Source organism: Perissodus microlepis, chromosome 16 (genome assembly GCF_051167445.1).
Source record: "Perissodus microlepis isolate ML-2025 ecotype Zambia chromosome 16, ASM5116744v1, whole genome shotgun sequence".
NCBI lineage: Eukaryota > Metazoa > Chordata > Actinopteri > Cichliformes > Cichlidae > Perissodus > Perissodus microlepis.
The window spans coordinates 29,157,423-29,172,145 of NC_140476.1; the positions used below are offsets into that span (position 1 = coordinate 29,157,423).

The window sequence follows — 14,723 nt, forward strand, 5'->3', positions numbered from 1 at the left end:
CTTCTAGGTCACCGTACAGCACGGTCAGCGTGACTGTCAAGGGGGGCGGCGCAACAGAAAGCTTGTAAGTTAAGTTTTAGCTGGTGTCATAACATTATAACGCTTCTGACATGAAGATTATAACTGTGATTGGCAGGTGAGCGAGATAACAATGTATTTTGCGTTGTAAAATGATGCAACCGTGCTAGCCCTGACCTATATTCATGAAGTTGAAACGAAAGTTGCTTTGTTGAATGAAAAACTGGTTGAAAGCTGTAGTTTGCAGTATCAGTGCATGTAATTTTATTTTGGTGACTGCATTGTGTGCATCATACTGTTGCTCACGACATAAACAGGACTGTTCTGAATGAACGCTTGTCTTGTGTTTTCAATCAGAATGAATTTGTGAATAATCCTGTTTATTACAGACACGTTATAAACCTTCACGACAGCGTGAAGGTTTATAGCTGTGTGATTTTAGAGGCTTTAAATTGAACCTGTCTTCTGAACCCTGTTCATTAAACTTGGCAGTGCCTCTGAAGTGACCTCTCTTAAACTTGCAAAGCAAGCACTGAACCTCACAGTTCTTCACTTATGTTGCCATACGTTTTAGGGGGTAATCTTTGTGTGTTAACATTGCAATAATATTCAGATGGATGGCGAAGGGATTGAGAAAACATTCACAGTGGATTTACACTTCACTTCTGGTTACATGTCAAAACATTAGAGGAAGACAGGAAAATGAAGCTGGTGTCAGCAAGCAGACAGGCACACTGTCAGCACTTTACTGCTGTGTGATTTTACTGGACTTTACTGAAAAACAACATTCAGCCCTTGCTTTGATTTTGTTTTTTAAGTCTGCTTATTGGGGTTTATGTTTTATGTCTGTTACCATGTGAATTTCTTCCCTGATCTAGTGGGCTGATAGGCCGCTCCTGGGCTATGCTGTTTGTCAGTGGAGGCTACAATGTGAAGATCTATGACAACCAACCAGGACAGTCTGCCAAGGCCATCACAGAGATCAAGTGAGTTCTACTGCTCAACTTAAAGACCCATCTGGGTTACACAGACAAACTTCTTCAGTCTTAACTGCATTATTATACCTCTATCGTCAACAGAAATTTGTTTTTAACCCAGATGTAATTCTAAGTAAAAACAAAAAAACACACATATATATATATATATATCATCAAAAATATAAAAATATACATTACAGAAGCTGGTGCCTGCAAAACCTAAAGGAAACATGGACACTAAGGGCTTCTCTGCCCTGATGAGTTAGAGACAGTCTGTCTAAAATGTAACCTGTTCTTCCTTTCAGTGCTTACAGAGAAGACATATATGAATACCGCATGATCAGCAGTTGGCTCCTACTGTGAGCACATACGAATAAACACATGTTCACAGCCTGGCTATTAGTGGTTAAACATTACTGTGGAATGATGCTGAGTTTTTAATGAAAGTGCTGTAGAAAGTCACAGTGCCTTAAGCTATAAAAACCTTAATACCTTAATACCTTAATCTCTATACCAGTATTTCATGAATGTAACTCTCCCTCTAAGTACATGCCACTGCCTATCACTCAGCCCGTTGGAGACGTATTTGTTTATATGAACAGTAGAGGGTGTCATTGAATAAAATTTCAGGGGCCCTTTGTGAATGATTTCCTGCTGAACAAGCTAGACTGCTCTCTGTTGTGTGCCCTTTTTTCATAAACCGTCACTTAGTCTAAATTACTTTAATTTTTTTTCAAAGGAAGATATCTTCCTGACTCATGTGATACAGTGTTATGTAACTGCCACATTCTGTAACATATTAAGAGAAGAGTTGAGTAAGAGCAAAAAGGTGGTGGTATGTACTCCACACCTTAAAAGTGTCATCACTGTTACTGTTAAGACAGCGTAACAGGATTTGCAACAGACTACACGGTCTCCTTTGAAACCTGCACCTCATTTTAGGTTGTCAGACCGATCTATAAACCAGAATATTTATTGTTTTATTATTCTTTTCTGCATGAAAGGCCAGAGTAAAAAACGTATGCCTCGTTAGAGAAATTTGCACAATACTCCAATGTGAACCAATAAATGAACAAAAACCAATAAATGTGAACCAATAAATGGTTCACATTTATTGTGAATGGTTCACATTTATTGTGATACAGTGAGTCGGTGAGTCGGTGAAGTTGGTGACATACTCTACCCCCACTGAAACTGTGTTGAGTGTCTTCTTTGAAATCTTCTTTGCTGCTGAGATGGAAATGTGTACAGAGCAGACACTTTAGAATCTCTAGCTTCTTTGTAGCAGCATCCATATTTGAAGCATTGTCTGCTTTGTGTTATATTAGAACCACTTCTTTTGGCTGATAATAACACACCTAACACATCTGTTCATTTCTTCCAAAGTCTTCATTCTACTACATTCTACTACTACTACTACTATATAATAAGCCTGTGGTAATGATTCTTTTCAAATTGAAAATGTCATGATAGAGGGCAGTTTGTTCATGCATTGTGTGTGTGTGTGTTAACTGCAGTTTCTGTCCCTCAGGAAACAGCTGGTGGAGCTGGAGGAAGCCCACATGCTGCGAGGGGAGCTGTCTGCTGCGCAGCAACTTGCCCTTCTCAGCAGTTATGATGACCTGTCTCAGGCACTGGATGGAGCCTTCTTTGTGCAGGTAACACAGACCGCTGACAGCACAAATACATGCTGTTATATCTCGTTGGCCTAAATCGTAAAACCAGTGGAAACAACATTGCTCTCTGGTGATTTGTTTATTTTTTCGTTAACCACTTGCTCCATCACACACGTACAGACATTTGTTTTGTGGATGTTGGCAGACTTTGATGAAACACGGGGCTTCTCTTCACTGTGGTGTGGGTCTTTTCAAAAGTATGTGGTGTGTGACTCAGTGGAAACACTGTAGTTTTTGTTCATTTATTCGTTCACATAGTTTAAACAAAGCAGCATTAAAGGAATGGTTACTACACTCTCAGGTCAATACGTTCTGGTTTTATTATTACACATTTACCCCCCAAGGAGGTGCAGCATAATTTCATTTGACATATTCCGTGACATTCTCACGTCACATTTTGAACTTAGACTAATATCCCTGTCGTACGTAGGGTTGTGATATCATACAGTAATATGGAGATGTTTTGCATAATAACACTTCAGTTCCTTCAGTTGCTTAACACGTGAATTCCAAACTTTTTTGTTTCTCTTCATTTACTAGGATAGCTTCATAGTATATCAGTGGTCAGTGCATTACTGGGCAAAAAAACGAATGCATTTACTTGTCCTTATGGGTAAATGTGATTGCATTGTGATTTCAGAGTCACCTGAGATTTGTATAAACCACATAAAAATAACTGCATCAACATAAGACACAAAGCACACACTGTATACGGACACCTTTACTCTTCTTCTTGGATCTTAAGGATGACTGTGGCCAGAACAGTTAGGCAACCTGTGTGTTGCTTGTGTTCAGAAGTTTGATGGATTGGGGAGTAAAAGACAGTTTGGACCTGTTTTATGGGGGAACATTAGCACCATGCAGGTTTTAGTAGTTCAGTGGAGGAGTCAAATCCTCATATCACTCACAGTATTTGCCTTGCTCCATAAATAGTCCCGATAAATGCTTGCTGAGCTTGGTAATGCAGTTCCCAACATCTTACTAGAAATTGTTACTGTCCTTCTAATTGCTTGTTTTTCTGCACCTCAGAAGCATTTTAGAATCCACCTTAAAGGATAAAACGTCCTCAAAAATATGTTCTGTGCTGTCTCTCACTACACAAGCAGTCAGTCCAAGAGTTGCATTTCAGTCTGCCAGCAAACATAACTCCAAGATACTTGTATTCAGTCGACTTTCCACTAATAACGGTGGGCAAGGATGATGGTAGATTTTGAAAGTGAGACTGGCTGGCCCTCTCTCAGCATGAAGAACACGGAGCCTCTATATAGAGGCACAGCTAGGAGGAGGAGAAGATGATGATTATGATGGTTGTTATGAGGTCAAGCCCTCTGAGCAGCTACAGTCAGTCCATCAGTGTGTGAACTGATTCTAATGGCAGCATGCACATATACAGTACATGTCTGTCATAAAGGAGGTAAAACCGAGGTATACATTTTTTAACTCTAGGGATGATGAATATAATGAACCTGTCAAAAAATGAGTACTGAGAGTTCACACTAGTTTCTCTCTTCATTTGCGGTTCAGTAGCAAGGAATGTTTTAATGTTTGTTAAGCAACTCGTTTAACCTGATGGCTAAGTGGTTAGGGGACATATCACACGCTCTTTCATGCTTTTAGCTACAAATTCATGGTTGGACACCAAGCTGGCTGGTTCTTTGCTGCGTGTCATTTCCCTGCGCTGCTAACTCACACTTTCTGTCTGTCACCAAAGGCAAAGTCATAGAAATATAATGGCTTAATATAATTGCAATAAAGGAATATGAACTGAGTAATATTGATTACTCATTTAAAAATAGCCCAGAATTAATCTGTTATTTATTACAGATTTAGTTGTTTACCTTGAATCAGAGCAGCTTTCTCAATGTGACCATAAGAATTTACTCATTTGGCCAAAGTAAAATGCTTTCAAAAAACCTTGAATATTTCAGAACTCATACGTTTTATAATCTGTTGAGTTTTCCTCTTTCCTCCTGCATTGTTTGTCTTCGTTGCGTCACCATGCTCACCTCAGCCAGTCGAGTCTGATGGCTATGCTCCCTGAGCCTTGCTGTCAAAAAGAGACTTTTGATTTGGTTTTTTTCTTTTTTTCATTTCTGTAAAAATGTGCTTGAAGGAAATTGTTGAGACATCTACCATACAATGCAAAATGCTTCTAGATTCTTGCTGTTATTGCTATTATAAATTGTAACGTGGAGCTTTCCTTTGACAAAAAAGTCAGATGGAGTTTGTTATAAGAAGTGTTGTCGTACTAATGAAAGACGTTTCATTAAAAATCACTCATCTATGTCAAATTATAAATGAGCACAAACACACAATCAACATTGGACAGTGTGCTTATCTAAACACAGTCACAGTCACTTAAAATATAGTATGAAGTCAACCTTTTATGCCAGAAAAATGCTCGCCAGCTAGAAACTGCTAAAGTAGACAATGGAGCTCTTCTTCACAGTAGATGTGATCAGAGTGCACAGAGGCAGGCAGAGTCAAATCAAATCAATACTCACTGCACTGAGTTCCTTCCAACAAGGAACAATTGTGGACTCAGGAACAGGGAAATGCTGCATAGAAATATGCAGTTTCCCGAGAGCACCGTTAGGTACATACGTCCTGATAGCATGACATCATCTGACCACCTGTAAGTTTCACTCTACTATTGATCTGGGAGAAGATGAGAATATTTACGGGAGGCTTTATTAGTCACTTGGCTACAGATCAGTAACTTGCCTAACTGTTTTCTGACGATTAGTGTAAGGCTTGGTGGAACAGTGGGAGCAGACGTGAAGGGCGCTTAAGCACTTAAGCTGTCCAGATTTCTTTATATGTCCCTTTCATGCACAGAAATAGGTTAGTGTGGCTTGTTTACAATGAAGTTTGGCCAGAACTGAAGAAAACTTGAGCTTTGAGAAAGATGCAAAACTGGAGACAAATGATAATGGGAATAGTCCAACTTACAGATGACTAGAAAGAGCTACTTTTGGCTGCTCCCTTATTCCCAAAGGTTTCATCAGAGGAGGTAGTTCTTCATGTTTAATTTAGCAGATTTTTACACCAGATGCTATCCTGACACAACGCCACAAGGATTTGTGTCTCTGTTAGGGGTCTTACTGGAGGTCTTTTCCACATCAGGAAATGCCAAGTATTCACTTATTGGTGTTTCTTATTAGTATAAGTTAACATTTACACACATGAGCTTTTAAAATCATATATCTTCCAATCTTCCCCATCCTTTATGTCATTCATAGCCAGAAAGACCAAGAGCCTAAAGGGCATGGACTGGTTTGGCAGTTTCTGGGTCCAAACAAGGGAAGGCTTGATTCTATCTAAAAGAGAGCTGACAAACATAAAAATGATCAAGTAGACAGCAATACTCAAACAACACAGCTGCAGTAAATAGTGTTTATCCAATTACCACACAATCCAGTCCAACTGCTGGCAGTGTGTAAAAAGACAAGGAAGTTATGGGGCCTCCTGGTGACAGTTGAAAACAAAACAAAAAAACCCAACACATTTCTGTTTACATCAGCTTAGCTTAGATGGAATAAGTAAACAGTGTTAGATTCCTGTAAATCAGCATCCCAGTGAGCCTGTCATGACCACCTATTTAAGGAAACTGAGGTTTGAGGCCTGTGCTGTTCCTAGGACTCAACTGTGAGGTATACTGAGGTTGTTCAGCCAGTTTTTGCAGTTTTGCGTCCAGGATGAGAAAGATTGCAAATGAAGAGTACCGGTTTTGAGAGTCACACCTTTTCATCACTGTGAAGTGACGTTAAGCAGGTAGTTTAAGAGCCAAACTGGTTTAATTTCAGTGTTTAAGATGTTAACTGCATGACTTTTAACACATTTCCCTGAGTACATTCCCCAAAGCTGTGGACAGTGGTAGATTCAAGTTTAACACTAAGAAACAAATATTAAATGTTTCTTTATTGTTATGATGGTTTTGTCTTTGCTATTGTCAAAGAAAGGTTGACATCAGAAATTACAGAGTCAAAGCAGCAGTTCATCCAAATTATAGAAATTAATAGCTGTAATAAATAATTTGATTGTTGCTATGACTACATGTTCCATATTCAGTGGGATGCTTCACTGACTTTGGGTTGAGATAATGTTTACTTATAGCATTATAGAAAATAATATTTGGCTTTCACACCTTACCTGCATTTATGTATTTTTTGTGTTTTCCCAGGAATGTGTATTTGAGCAGCTGGAGGTAAAGCAAAGCATCTTCCATGACATGGAGCGTTTTGTGGGAAAAGACGTCATCCTGAGCAGCTCCACGTCCTGCCTAGTGCCCAGCAAAGTCTTTTCTAAAGTCCAGAATAGGAGTCGCTGCCTCGTCTCTCATCCGGTTAGTACTTCATATGCTCAGGCATTTCCAGGTACTGTGGTGTAAACTGTACACAGTGTGTTAACCTGCACGCCAGCCCATAATTCATCATCAGTCATCTACAGCCAGGTCTGTAGGTTTCCTCACAGTGATATGGTGCACAAACTCAGTGAGCTTGAAATGAAGCAATTAAAATGCGGTTAAGGTGTTGATATTGACCAAAAAAATTGCATTAATCATTAAGAATTACATACTTATTTTGTAATCCCTCCATTTTTACAGGCTCAAAAGTGATTGAGTGTGTAAATCATGAGCCCATTTATTGCCACGTGACTTGTTTTATGATTATGTTATGACAAATTAAGGAGATAAAAGGAATAGAGTTGAGTCCAAGTGTTGAATGAGTATGTGGTTGATGCTCAGTGGTGCTCTCAGTAAGGAGTCCAAAGACATGTCGATGCAAGTGAAGGAGGCCATCATTAAGCTAATAATCCCACTTCTCAGAGAAAAAGAAAAAGCTTTAAGAGTGGTAAAAAAAACCAATCTTAAACATTTTAAAAAAGAAGAAATCCTCTGACCAGCTCTGTAAAACAAAAGGCCTGAAAGAACATGTAAAAAACTTCAAGGGGATGATGACAGAATTTTTTCCATGATTAAGACAAAAACGTTCACACAACTAGCTAAGGCAAGAAAAAATCTCAAGGACGTAGGTGTATCTTTGTCAAAATCAAGAGAGGCCTTAATGAATGTAAATACAGTGGATTTACAGCAAGAGATAATGAAAAACCACTGTTTACGCTCAAGAAGACCACTTTAAACTTTGCCTAATAGTCTCTAATAAAGCCAGACTAGTTCTAGAAAAAGATTCTTTGAACCGATAAAACCAAGATTAACTAGTAGAAGAACAAAGGGAAGTGCATGAGGAAAGGAAGGCACAAATCATGATCCACACCATACCACATGATCTGGCAGGCATGGTGAAGGCCTGTGAATGCAAGCTACTGATTATTTCACAGTGGAACAAGTTAAATTTCAATAAAGCTAAACAAAGAGATCTAGTTCGGTTGAATATCAGATTGGCAAAATCCAATTCACAAGGGATCACTCTGCATTTCTGATGAAACAGAAAAACTGAACAAACTTAATTACAAGTGGAGATGTAGCACAATGCAGGATTTTTCAGCAATAATCAACATTTTGAATGATCAATGCCAAATATGTATATAAGGTCAGTTTTATAATTCAGATTTAAAATGGCACAAAATCACAACAACTGTCACATCAATACACTTTGAAAACCCCAACAATAAGGCAACCCTATATGAGCAAGCACCTGGCGACAGTGGGAAGGAAAAACACCCTTTTAACAGAAAACAACCTCATGCAGACCCAGGCTCAGGGAGGAAGACACACTATAGAAGAAAGCCAAGTGAGCTGACAGCCATGAACTACATGAACCACACAGGGTCAAGTGTGTGTTGACTGTCTGATAAATAGATTACCTTCACAGGGGTCAGGGTCATGACAGAAAAGAGGGAGAAGTTTGCGAACGAGGTTCGATTACTGAAGAGAAGCAGGAAAATGATGAGAGATTGAGACATAGAAAAAACACTTCTGAAGTGAGAAATGATGGGATTTCATTGTGAAAAATGTGTGTAATTCCTAAATGGTTATGAAAGTATTTTTATTAGCATTCTGACGTCTGACTTGTGATTGGTGACGAGGCTAACTCTGATTCTGTGTTTGGGAGAAAAACAAGAAGAACTTTCTTGTGGGAAAAAAGAAAATAGTTTTTTTTATGTGTGTCAGTTAAAATTATTTAGTTTGTTTCCTGATTGCCAAGAGAATAAGTTGGAGAACAATTAAAAAAAAAATACTTTCACAACAAAGGCTTGGGATCAGGATAATTACCAGTGACGAGTTAGACCTCTCAGTTTTGAAATCCCTTCACCTAAAGCTGGAAGTCTAGACTTCAGTCACACCTTCTTCTGCTCCCATACTGAGGCAGATTTATGAGTTTCCATTGAAGTACTAATGGATCTGGTTATATTTACAGGCTATCCCAACCACAATCAATCAATCAATCAATCAATCAATCAGGGTAAATGCATCACAACAAATTTCGCTTACAGTATACTATGAATAGCCAAACACATTAATGGGTCAGAACAGCTGAGCACTTTTGTTTATACAAAACATTGCACAAAGATTACATTAGACTTACATTTAGTTTATCCATGCAGAGTGTTTCTGTTTAGACTTGGCTGTACTCCACAACATACTAGTGACATCTGTTTACAAAAACATTGAATGCTTTTGTTATGACTGGTTTATGATATGAGCACGCTACCAAAAACATGACCTAACTGATGGAGGTAAACATTGTTCACCTGAACTCGTGAGCCAGATGGACTTGTTTATAATTTTTATCTTCTAGCTGTTTCTCTCCCTGCGTTTCTTCTGCTTGCTCATGTGCTGTGGCAATGATGTTTTGAGGATATCAGTAAATCAAGCATGTATATCATGAGCTTTTCTAAATCATCAGTGGTGGAACTGTATCACTGTAAATGGAGGGACTGCCCTTTGGGAATATTGGTGTTAATTTGGTGTAGATGATTGCCTTCAGTGTATAAAAAGCCTTTTATGATCATGGGGCAGTATAAACAGTGTTCTTTTTGTCTCTCTAGATTGGAAAATATGAAAGCTGATTGTTTTGGGGTTGTTTTGAGCCAAAAAAAAAGTAAAGGATTTCTAAAATTTCTGTAAAGACGAGTGGTCCAAAATCCCTCCTGAGATGTGTGCAAACCTGGTGACCAACCACACGAAACCTCTTACCACTGTACTCGCTAAGAAGGGCTGGCTAGTTCTAAGTCATGTTTTGCTTGGGGATCAAATTGTTATTTCACTCAATGACATTCAAATAAATTTACAATTTTTGTGTAAATTGAGCATTAAAAACAAACATAAAAATTAGAGATTGTTCAGTTTGCTATACATGAGTAAACATGATATGCCCATCTTTAGCCTAACTAGCGAGGTGGCTGCTTTTTAAATAACTTGTTATCATTGCCTAAAACAAGCTGGTGGTAAATGGAAGCAGCCAAACACATAGACTTTCTAGATATTTAAACTATGCAAACAGGTGGTTTGATGAAGCACTTCTGTTTCTGTAAATGCTGACTTTAAGAAAAAAGTGAGGGTCAATTAAAGGTCAGTTTGCTTCACAGGTGGTAGAAGCTGGTGGAAACACCACTGGTGTAAACGGGCCAGATGGGGAGCTGTATAACCTATAGTTTACCACCGTACTTAATTTCTGTCTCAATAAACATTTTGCTGTCCTTAATGTGTCTAATCATTATCATAACTTTAGATTGTCAGTCTTAAAGCTGTAATGAGGATAGCGTACACTGTAGTATGCTAACACCGTATCGAAGTGCTCTGTCATGCACTGAGATGATACTTTCACTGTTGGAGGACGATGATGAGGCAAAATCAACAGTTGAGTGTCCAGCTTTGTTTGTTAGTACTGCTTTCCTGAGGAAGTGTTACTTAAGAACAGATCCTACATATCAGTGAAGTAAACACAACATAATATGTGTTTGTTTTGCTCTCCCCAGGTAAACCCACCCTACTATGTAAAACTGGTGGAGCTGGTACCTCACCCAGAGACAGCAGCAGCCGTTATGGACACCACCCATGCTCTGATGACCAAGGTACAAATCTTACGCAAAAGATTACGCATTTCTGGGCCCTGTTATGCCCGAACTTGTTGGACAGATTTCAAAAGAAATCAGAATAACCAGTGGATTAAGAGCACGAGGAAGCCAAACCCCATGCTATGATTAGGAGACCAATACTGCTGTCATACTATGTATTAAGTGCTGGTGATAAGCCTAGCTCCTAGCTTTCTTTTCACATTAGTTTGACGTTGTTCTGGCCATTTTCAGTATTTGACAGCTGCTACACCACAAATCTTAACAAACAGTTTGCGATCATGTGAATGATTACATACTTTATTCCAAGCAAGTCTCAACAAGCTTGTTATCTTAACATGAACAACCAGTGGCTTCCTGCAACTACTAAGCTTCATGAATGAAGCTGTATTATTCATAATTGTCTTGTAGGATCTTTTGTTGCGCTTGGCTTGACTTAACTGATTTCTCCTGACGCAGGTTGGCCAGGCACCTGTCCTTCTGAAAAAAGAGATCGATGGCTTTGCCCTAAACAGAGTTCAAGCCGCCATTATTGCAGAGTCATGGAGACTAGTTCAGGTTAGTGTTTTCTGGGCATCTGGGTGGGGAGTTGTGTTGAGGAGCCAGTTTTTCAAAGCACTACCTGTCACGGCGAGTGAGATGAGCCGTGTGGGATGAGCCGTGTGGGAAATAAAGGAGGATCCAAACGCAGGCACTTGTAAAGGGGTGAGGGTGGTTTATTAAATACGAAATAAATATAGACAAACAGCAAATGGAGCATGAACTAAACTAGACTGGAAACAACTAAACTACAGAGCACAAACCTGAACAAGAATGAGAACGAGCAGAGGAGAATGACGATGGACAGCAGGGAGAACACACGGGTGAGACATAGTGGATACACAGACGGACCAGCGACTACAAACACAAAAGACACGACTAAAATACACTCAGAGAAACACAGGGAGATTACACACAGGTGGGGGACACAGCTGGGAGTCATTAACGAGACGAGAGGTAAAACTGAACACACTCACGTGAGACGCAGACCTTCACAATAAAACAGGAACAAGAAACCAGGAACAAGAAACCATCACACTAAGACGCAGACTCGACATTGAGAGAGACAGAAAATGACACATGGAACTAGACCAAATAAACAGAAACATGAAACTCTAATAATAAACATCATAATCATTAACACAACAAGAAAACAATCCCTGATGCCAAATTAAACCAAAACATAATAAACTCAAAATACTGGGTCCAACGGACCCAGAACCGTGACACTACCAACTTCAAGCAATGTTAGTCATGAATATGCTTTCATAACCTTTGTGTTCAAATGCAAGAAAATGGTCATAAATATATGACACTAACTGAATCTCCAACAAAAAAAAACCCCACATTGCTTTACTGCTGCATTGCTAAAGCTGACTTCTAGGTCATAATGACGAGTGGTTTTTTTTCTTGTTTTTACCTCTGGACAAGAGCGCCTCAGTCTCAGTCAGGTTTCATGTGGCTGCTGATGGTTTTGTAATAGAGGCAGGAAAGAGGAAGCCCTTGTCAGCTCACCTCTTCTATTATGTCCACAGTCTCCCTCTAAAAAGGAGCACAATGAGACTAAATGAGCTTTAGCCTCTGATGACAGGCACTATTACGTGGTCACTCACTGAGGAAAAAGCTTGAATGATAATGAGAGCGATGGGAATGGTGACAATCACAGCTGATGGAATGTTAACTTGAGACGTATACTGTGTTACCCGAACTGAATTCCCATGAAGAGTTTGATGTTGGCTTCAAATATAGAACCACAGACATCAGAAGCACCTTAAATGACCCCCTCCATTAAATAATGCAACATCAGATGCTTCCACATAGTTCTGAACTTTCACACATCTTCCACGATTGTCTGTTCCAAGTTTCTCGCTTTTGTTTTTTATGTCAGTGACTGTTGTAGTAAAGGTGTCCTTAGTAAAGGACTGAATCTGTACTTAGATTTATATAGTGACTTTCCAGTCTTACTCGAAGCACTTCATTCTTTGCACTTCAACTACTTTTATCTTCCTCGCTTTCAAGGCCAAGTTAGAATCCCCAGTCAACCTAACATGTATGTCGTTAGACTGTTGGAGGAAATCAGAGTACCTGACAGAAGCCCACGCAGCCACAGCGATGATGACAGGGGGGTGCTAACCACTACACCACCATGCCACCCATGGCTGAAGTGACAAAATAAAACTACATTTCCCAGGGTAGATGATTTAGGTTTAAAGGCCAGTTAGATATCTACATAAAAACAGTTTTCTAGTAAAGTAAAAGCAGCTGAAATAGGCCCGCATTAGCTAGAAAACGATGATGTCAGACAGTGTTTGAGCTGAGGAACTTAAAAAGATGCACATCAGTCATCTTGTGTTAGATCCATTAATGCAACTAAATGCAATTCAGGCTTTCACTCAAAGTGATACATGAATGACATTAGAACCGACTTCCTAAGATAGCTGTTGGGACATGGTAAGCTGTCATCAATGGAAACCAGTGGAAATTAACCACCGCTCTGCATTGTTGCTCACAGACCTGTTCCTGACAGGTGAGTGGGCAGCATTAGCATAGATTTAAAGTTACAAACCCATTAGGAGATAATACCAGGAGATATGGCAGTAGTTACTCAACTGGTTGCAACTAAAATAAAAATGAGTTGCCATACAGCTGAAATGGGTAAACGGAAACTGGATAATCACATTATGCTTTATAATAGCAGGAGATTGGATGGATTATTAAAAAGTTGGCTCAGAAAGAGCAGAAATCTATTTTAAGTTACTTGCGTGACTTTGCACATGATTCAGATTTGTACACTTGAGAAAGATGTCTCTATGACATTAATGAAGGATAAATGCATTAGGAAAAATGTCTTCTTTAGTAAATTAGTAGGACTGATCTGTCTTGTGCATTTGTATGCTCGAAGAACATCAGTTGATTGCACAGTTTACTGGTAACATAGATGAAAAAGTGTGTGCTTGTTTCTTTTGAGTCTGCACGAAATTGGTTTCGTTTTATGTTGTTGCCAGATACTACCAGTTATTTGAATGGGTACAGTAATAGTCTGTGCAAGACTGAATTGATTGATTGATTGCCTTTATTTGTCGCTTGCAGTTGACCTGTAGCGAAATTGGACCTTTCCGACCATACATACAATATACAAACATCACATTGGGGAGACAGGTCAGAACAGGCAGCATAAAGAAAACAATGAAATGCATAACACAAAAGGGCAGTCGAGAAGGAAACTGTATCCGGGACGCCGCAACTCTGCGCATCCAAAGCTGATCCGCCGTCTGCATCGGATGGGAGGTGTTGGATTCGTGGAGGGGGGGTGTGAGTGTGTATCTGTGTCACTGTACATGTGTGCATGCGTGTGAGGATGTGTGTCCTGTGTTCAGCCTTCAGAAAGTGTCGTTTTGCCCAATTAAGCAAATATAAACAGTCCACAGCCTACGCAGATGGCCTTGAGGAATCTGGGCGAGAGAGTCAGGGTAGAATTTTTTGTTGTTCTTGTCAACATCGGCCTTCAAGTATCCAGCTGGCGCCGCTGGGAGGGGGGGAGCAGGTCTTAATGTCCATTACTGGTCCGGAGGTGTATCAATTTCCCGTTGAAGAGCCGTGAGCTTCGCCAAGACCTTTCACATATTGCTTCCATAGGAACAGTCTGAGTACTCACAGCCCTCCCCATTGCTTTAATCATAGCGGCTAGCCTTGTGGGGTTTTGAAAAGCTGTAACCGCTTTCTTCAATTTCCGATAAGCCAGGGCTATGCCAGCTCCGATCAGCAAGAACCCCGTTCTCACGGTTCAGAATAGGTAGATGTCTTCAGTGTCCTCAATAAACAGTCCCGCCAGGCACACGATGTGCCACTTCTGCCACCATCCATCATGTATCTGGCAGGAAACGTCCCTCCAGGACACTTGGGCTCTTCCAAACCCAGGCTCTTCATCGAGCAGAGAGTGTCAATTGCATTAAGAGACCAGTTGATCAAATCTGTA

At 39.8% G+C, this 14,723-nt stretch overlaps 1 protein-coding gene across 1 annotated transcript in view; it reads left to right on the plus strand.

Moving 5' to 3' along the window:
* Window positions 1-29: 29 nt before the first annotated feature.
* The window catches only part of cryl1 (crystallin, lambda 1), a 29,758-nt gene continuing 15,064 nt past the window's right edge, over window positions 30-14,723 (plus strand). Inside the window, exons 1-6 of the mRNA XM_084907860.1 lie at window positions 30-136; window positions 897-1,004; window positions 2,527-2,653; window positions 6,855-7,016; window positions 10,613-10,708; window positions 11,168-11,266. Of these exons, the coding sequence (XP_084763986.1) occupies window positions 111-136; window positions 897-1,004; window positions 2,527-2,653; window positions 6,855-7,016; window positions 10,613-10,708; window positions 11,168-11,266 (618 nt within the window). The 5' untranslated portion in view covers window positions 30-110. The remainder of the gene's footprint in view (window positions 137-896; window positions 1,005-2,526; window positions 2,654-6,854; window positions 7,017-10,612; window positions 10,709-11,167; window positions 11,267-14,723) is intronic.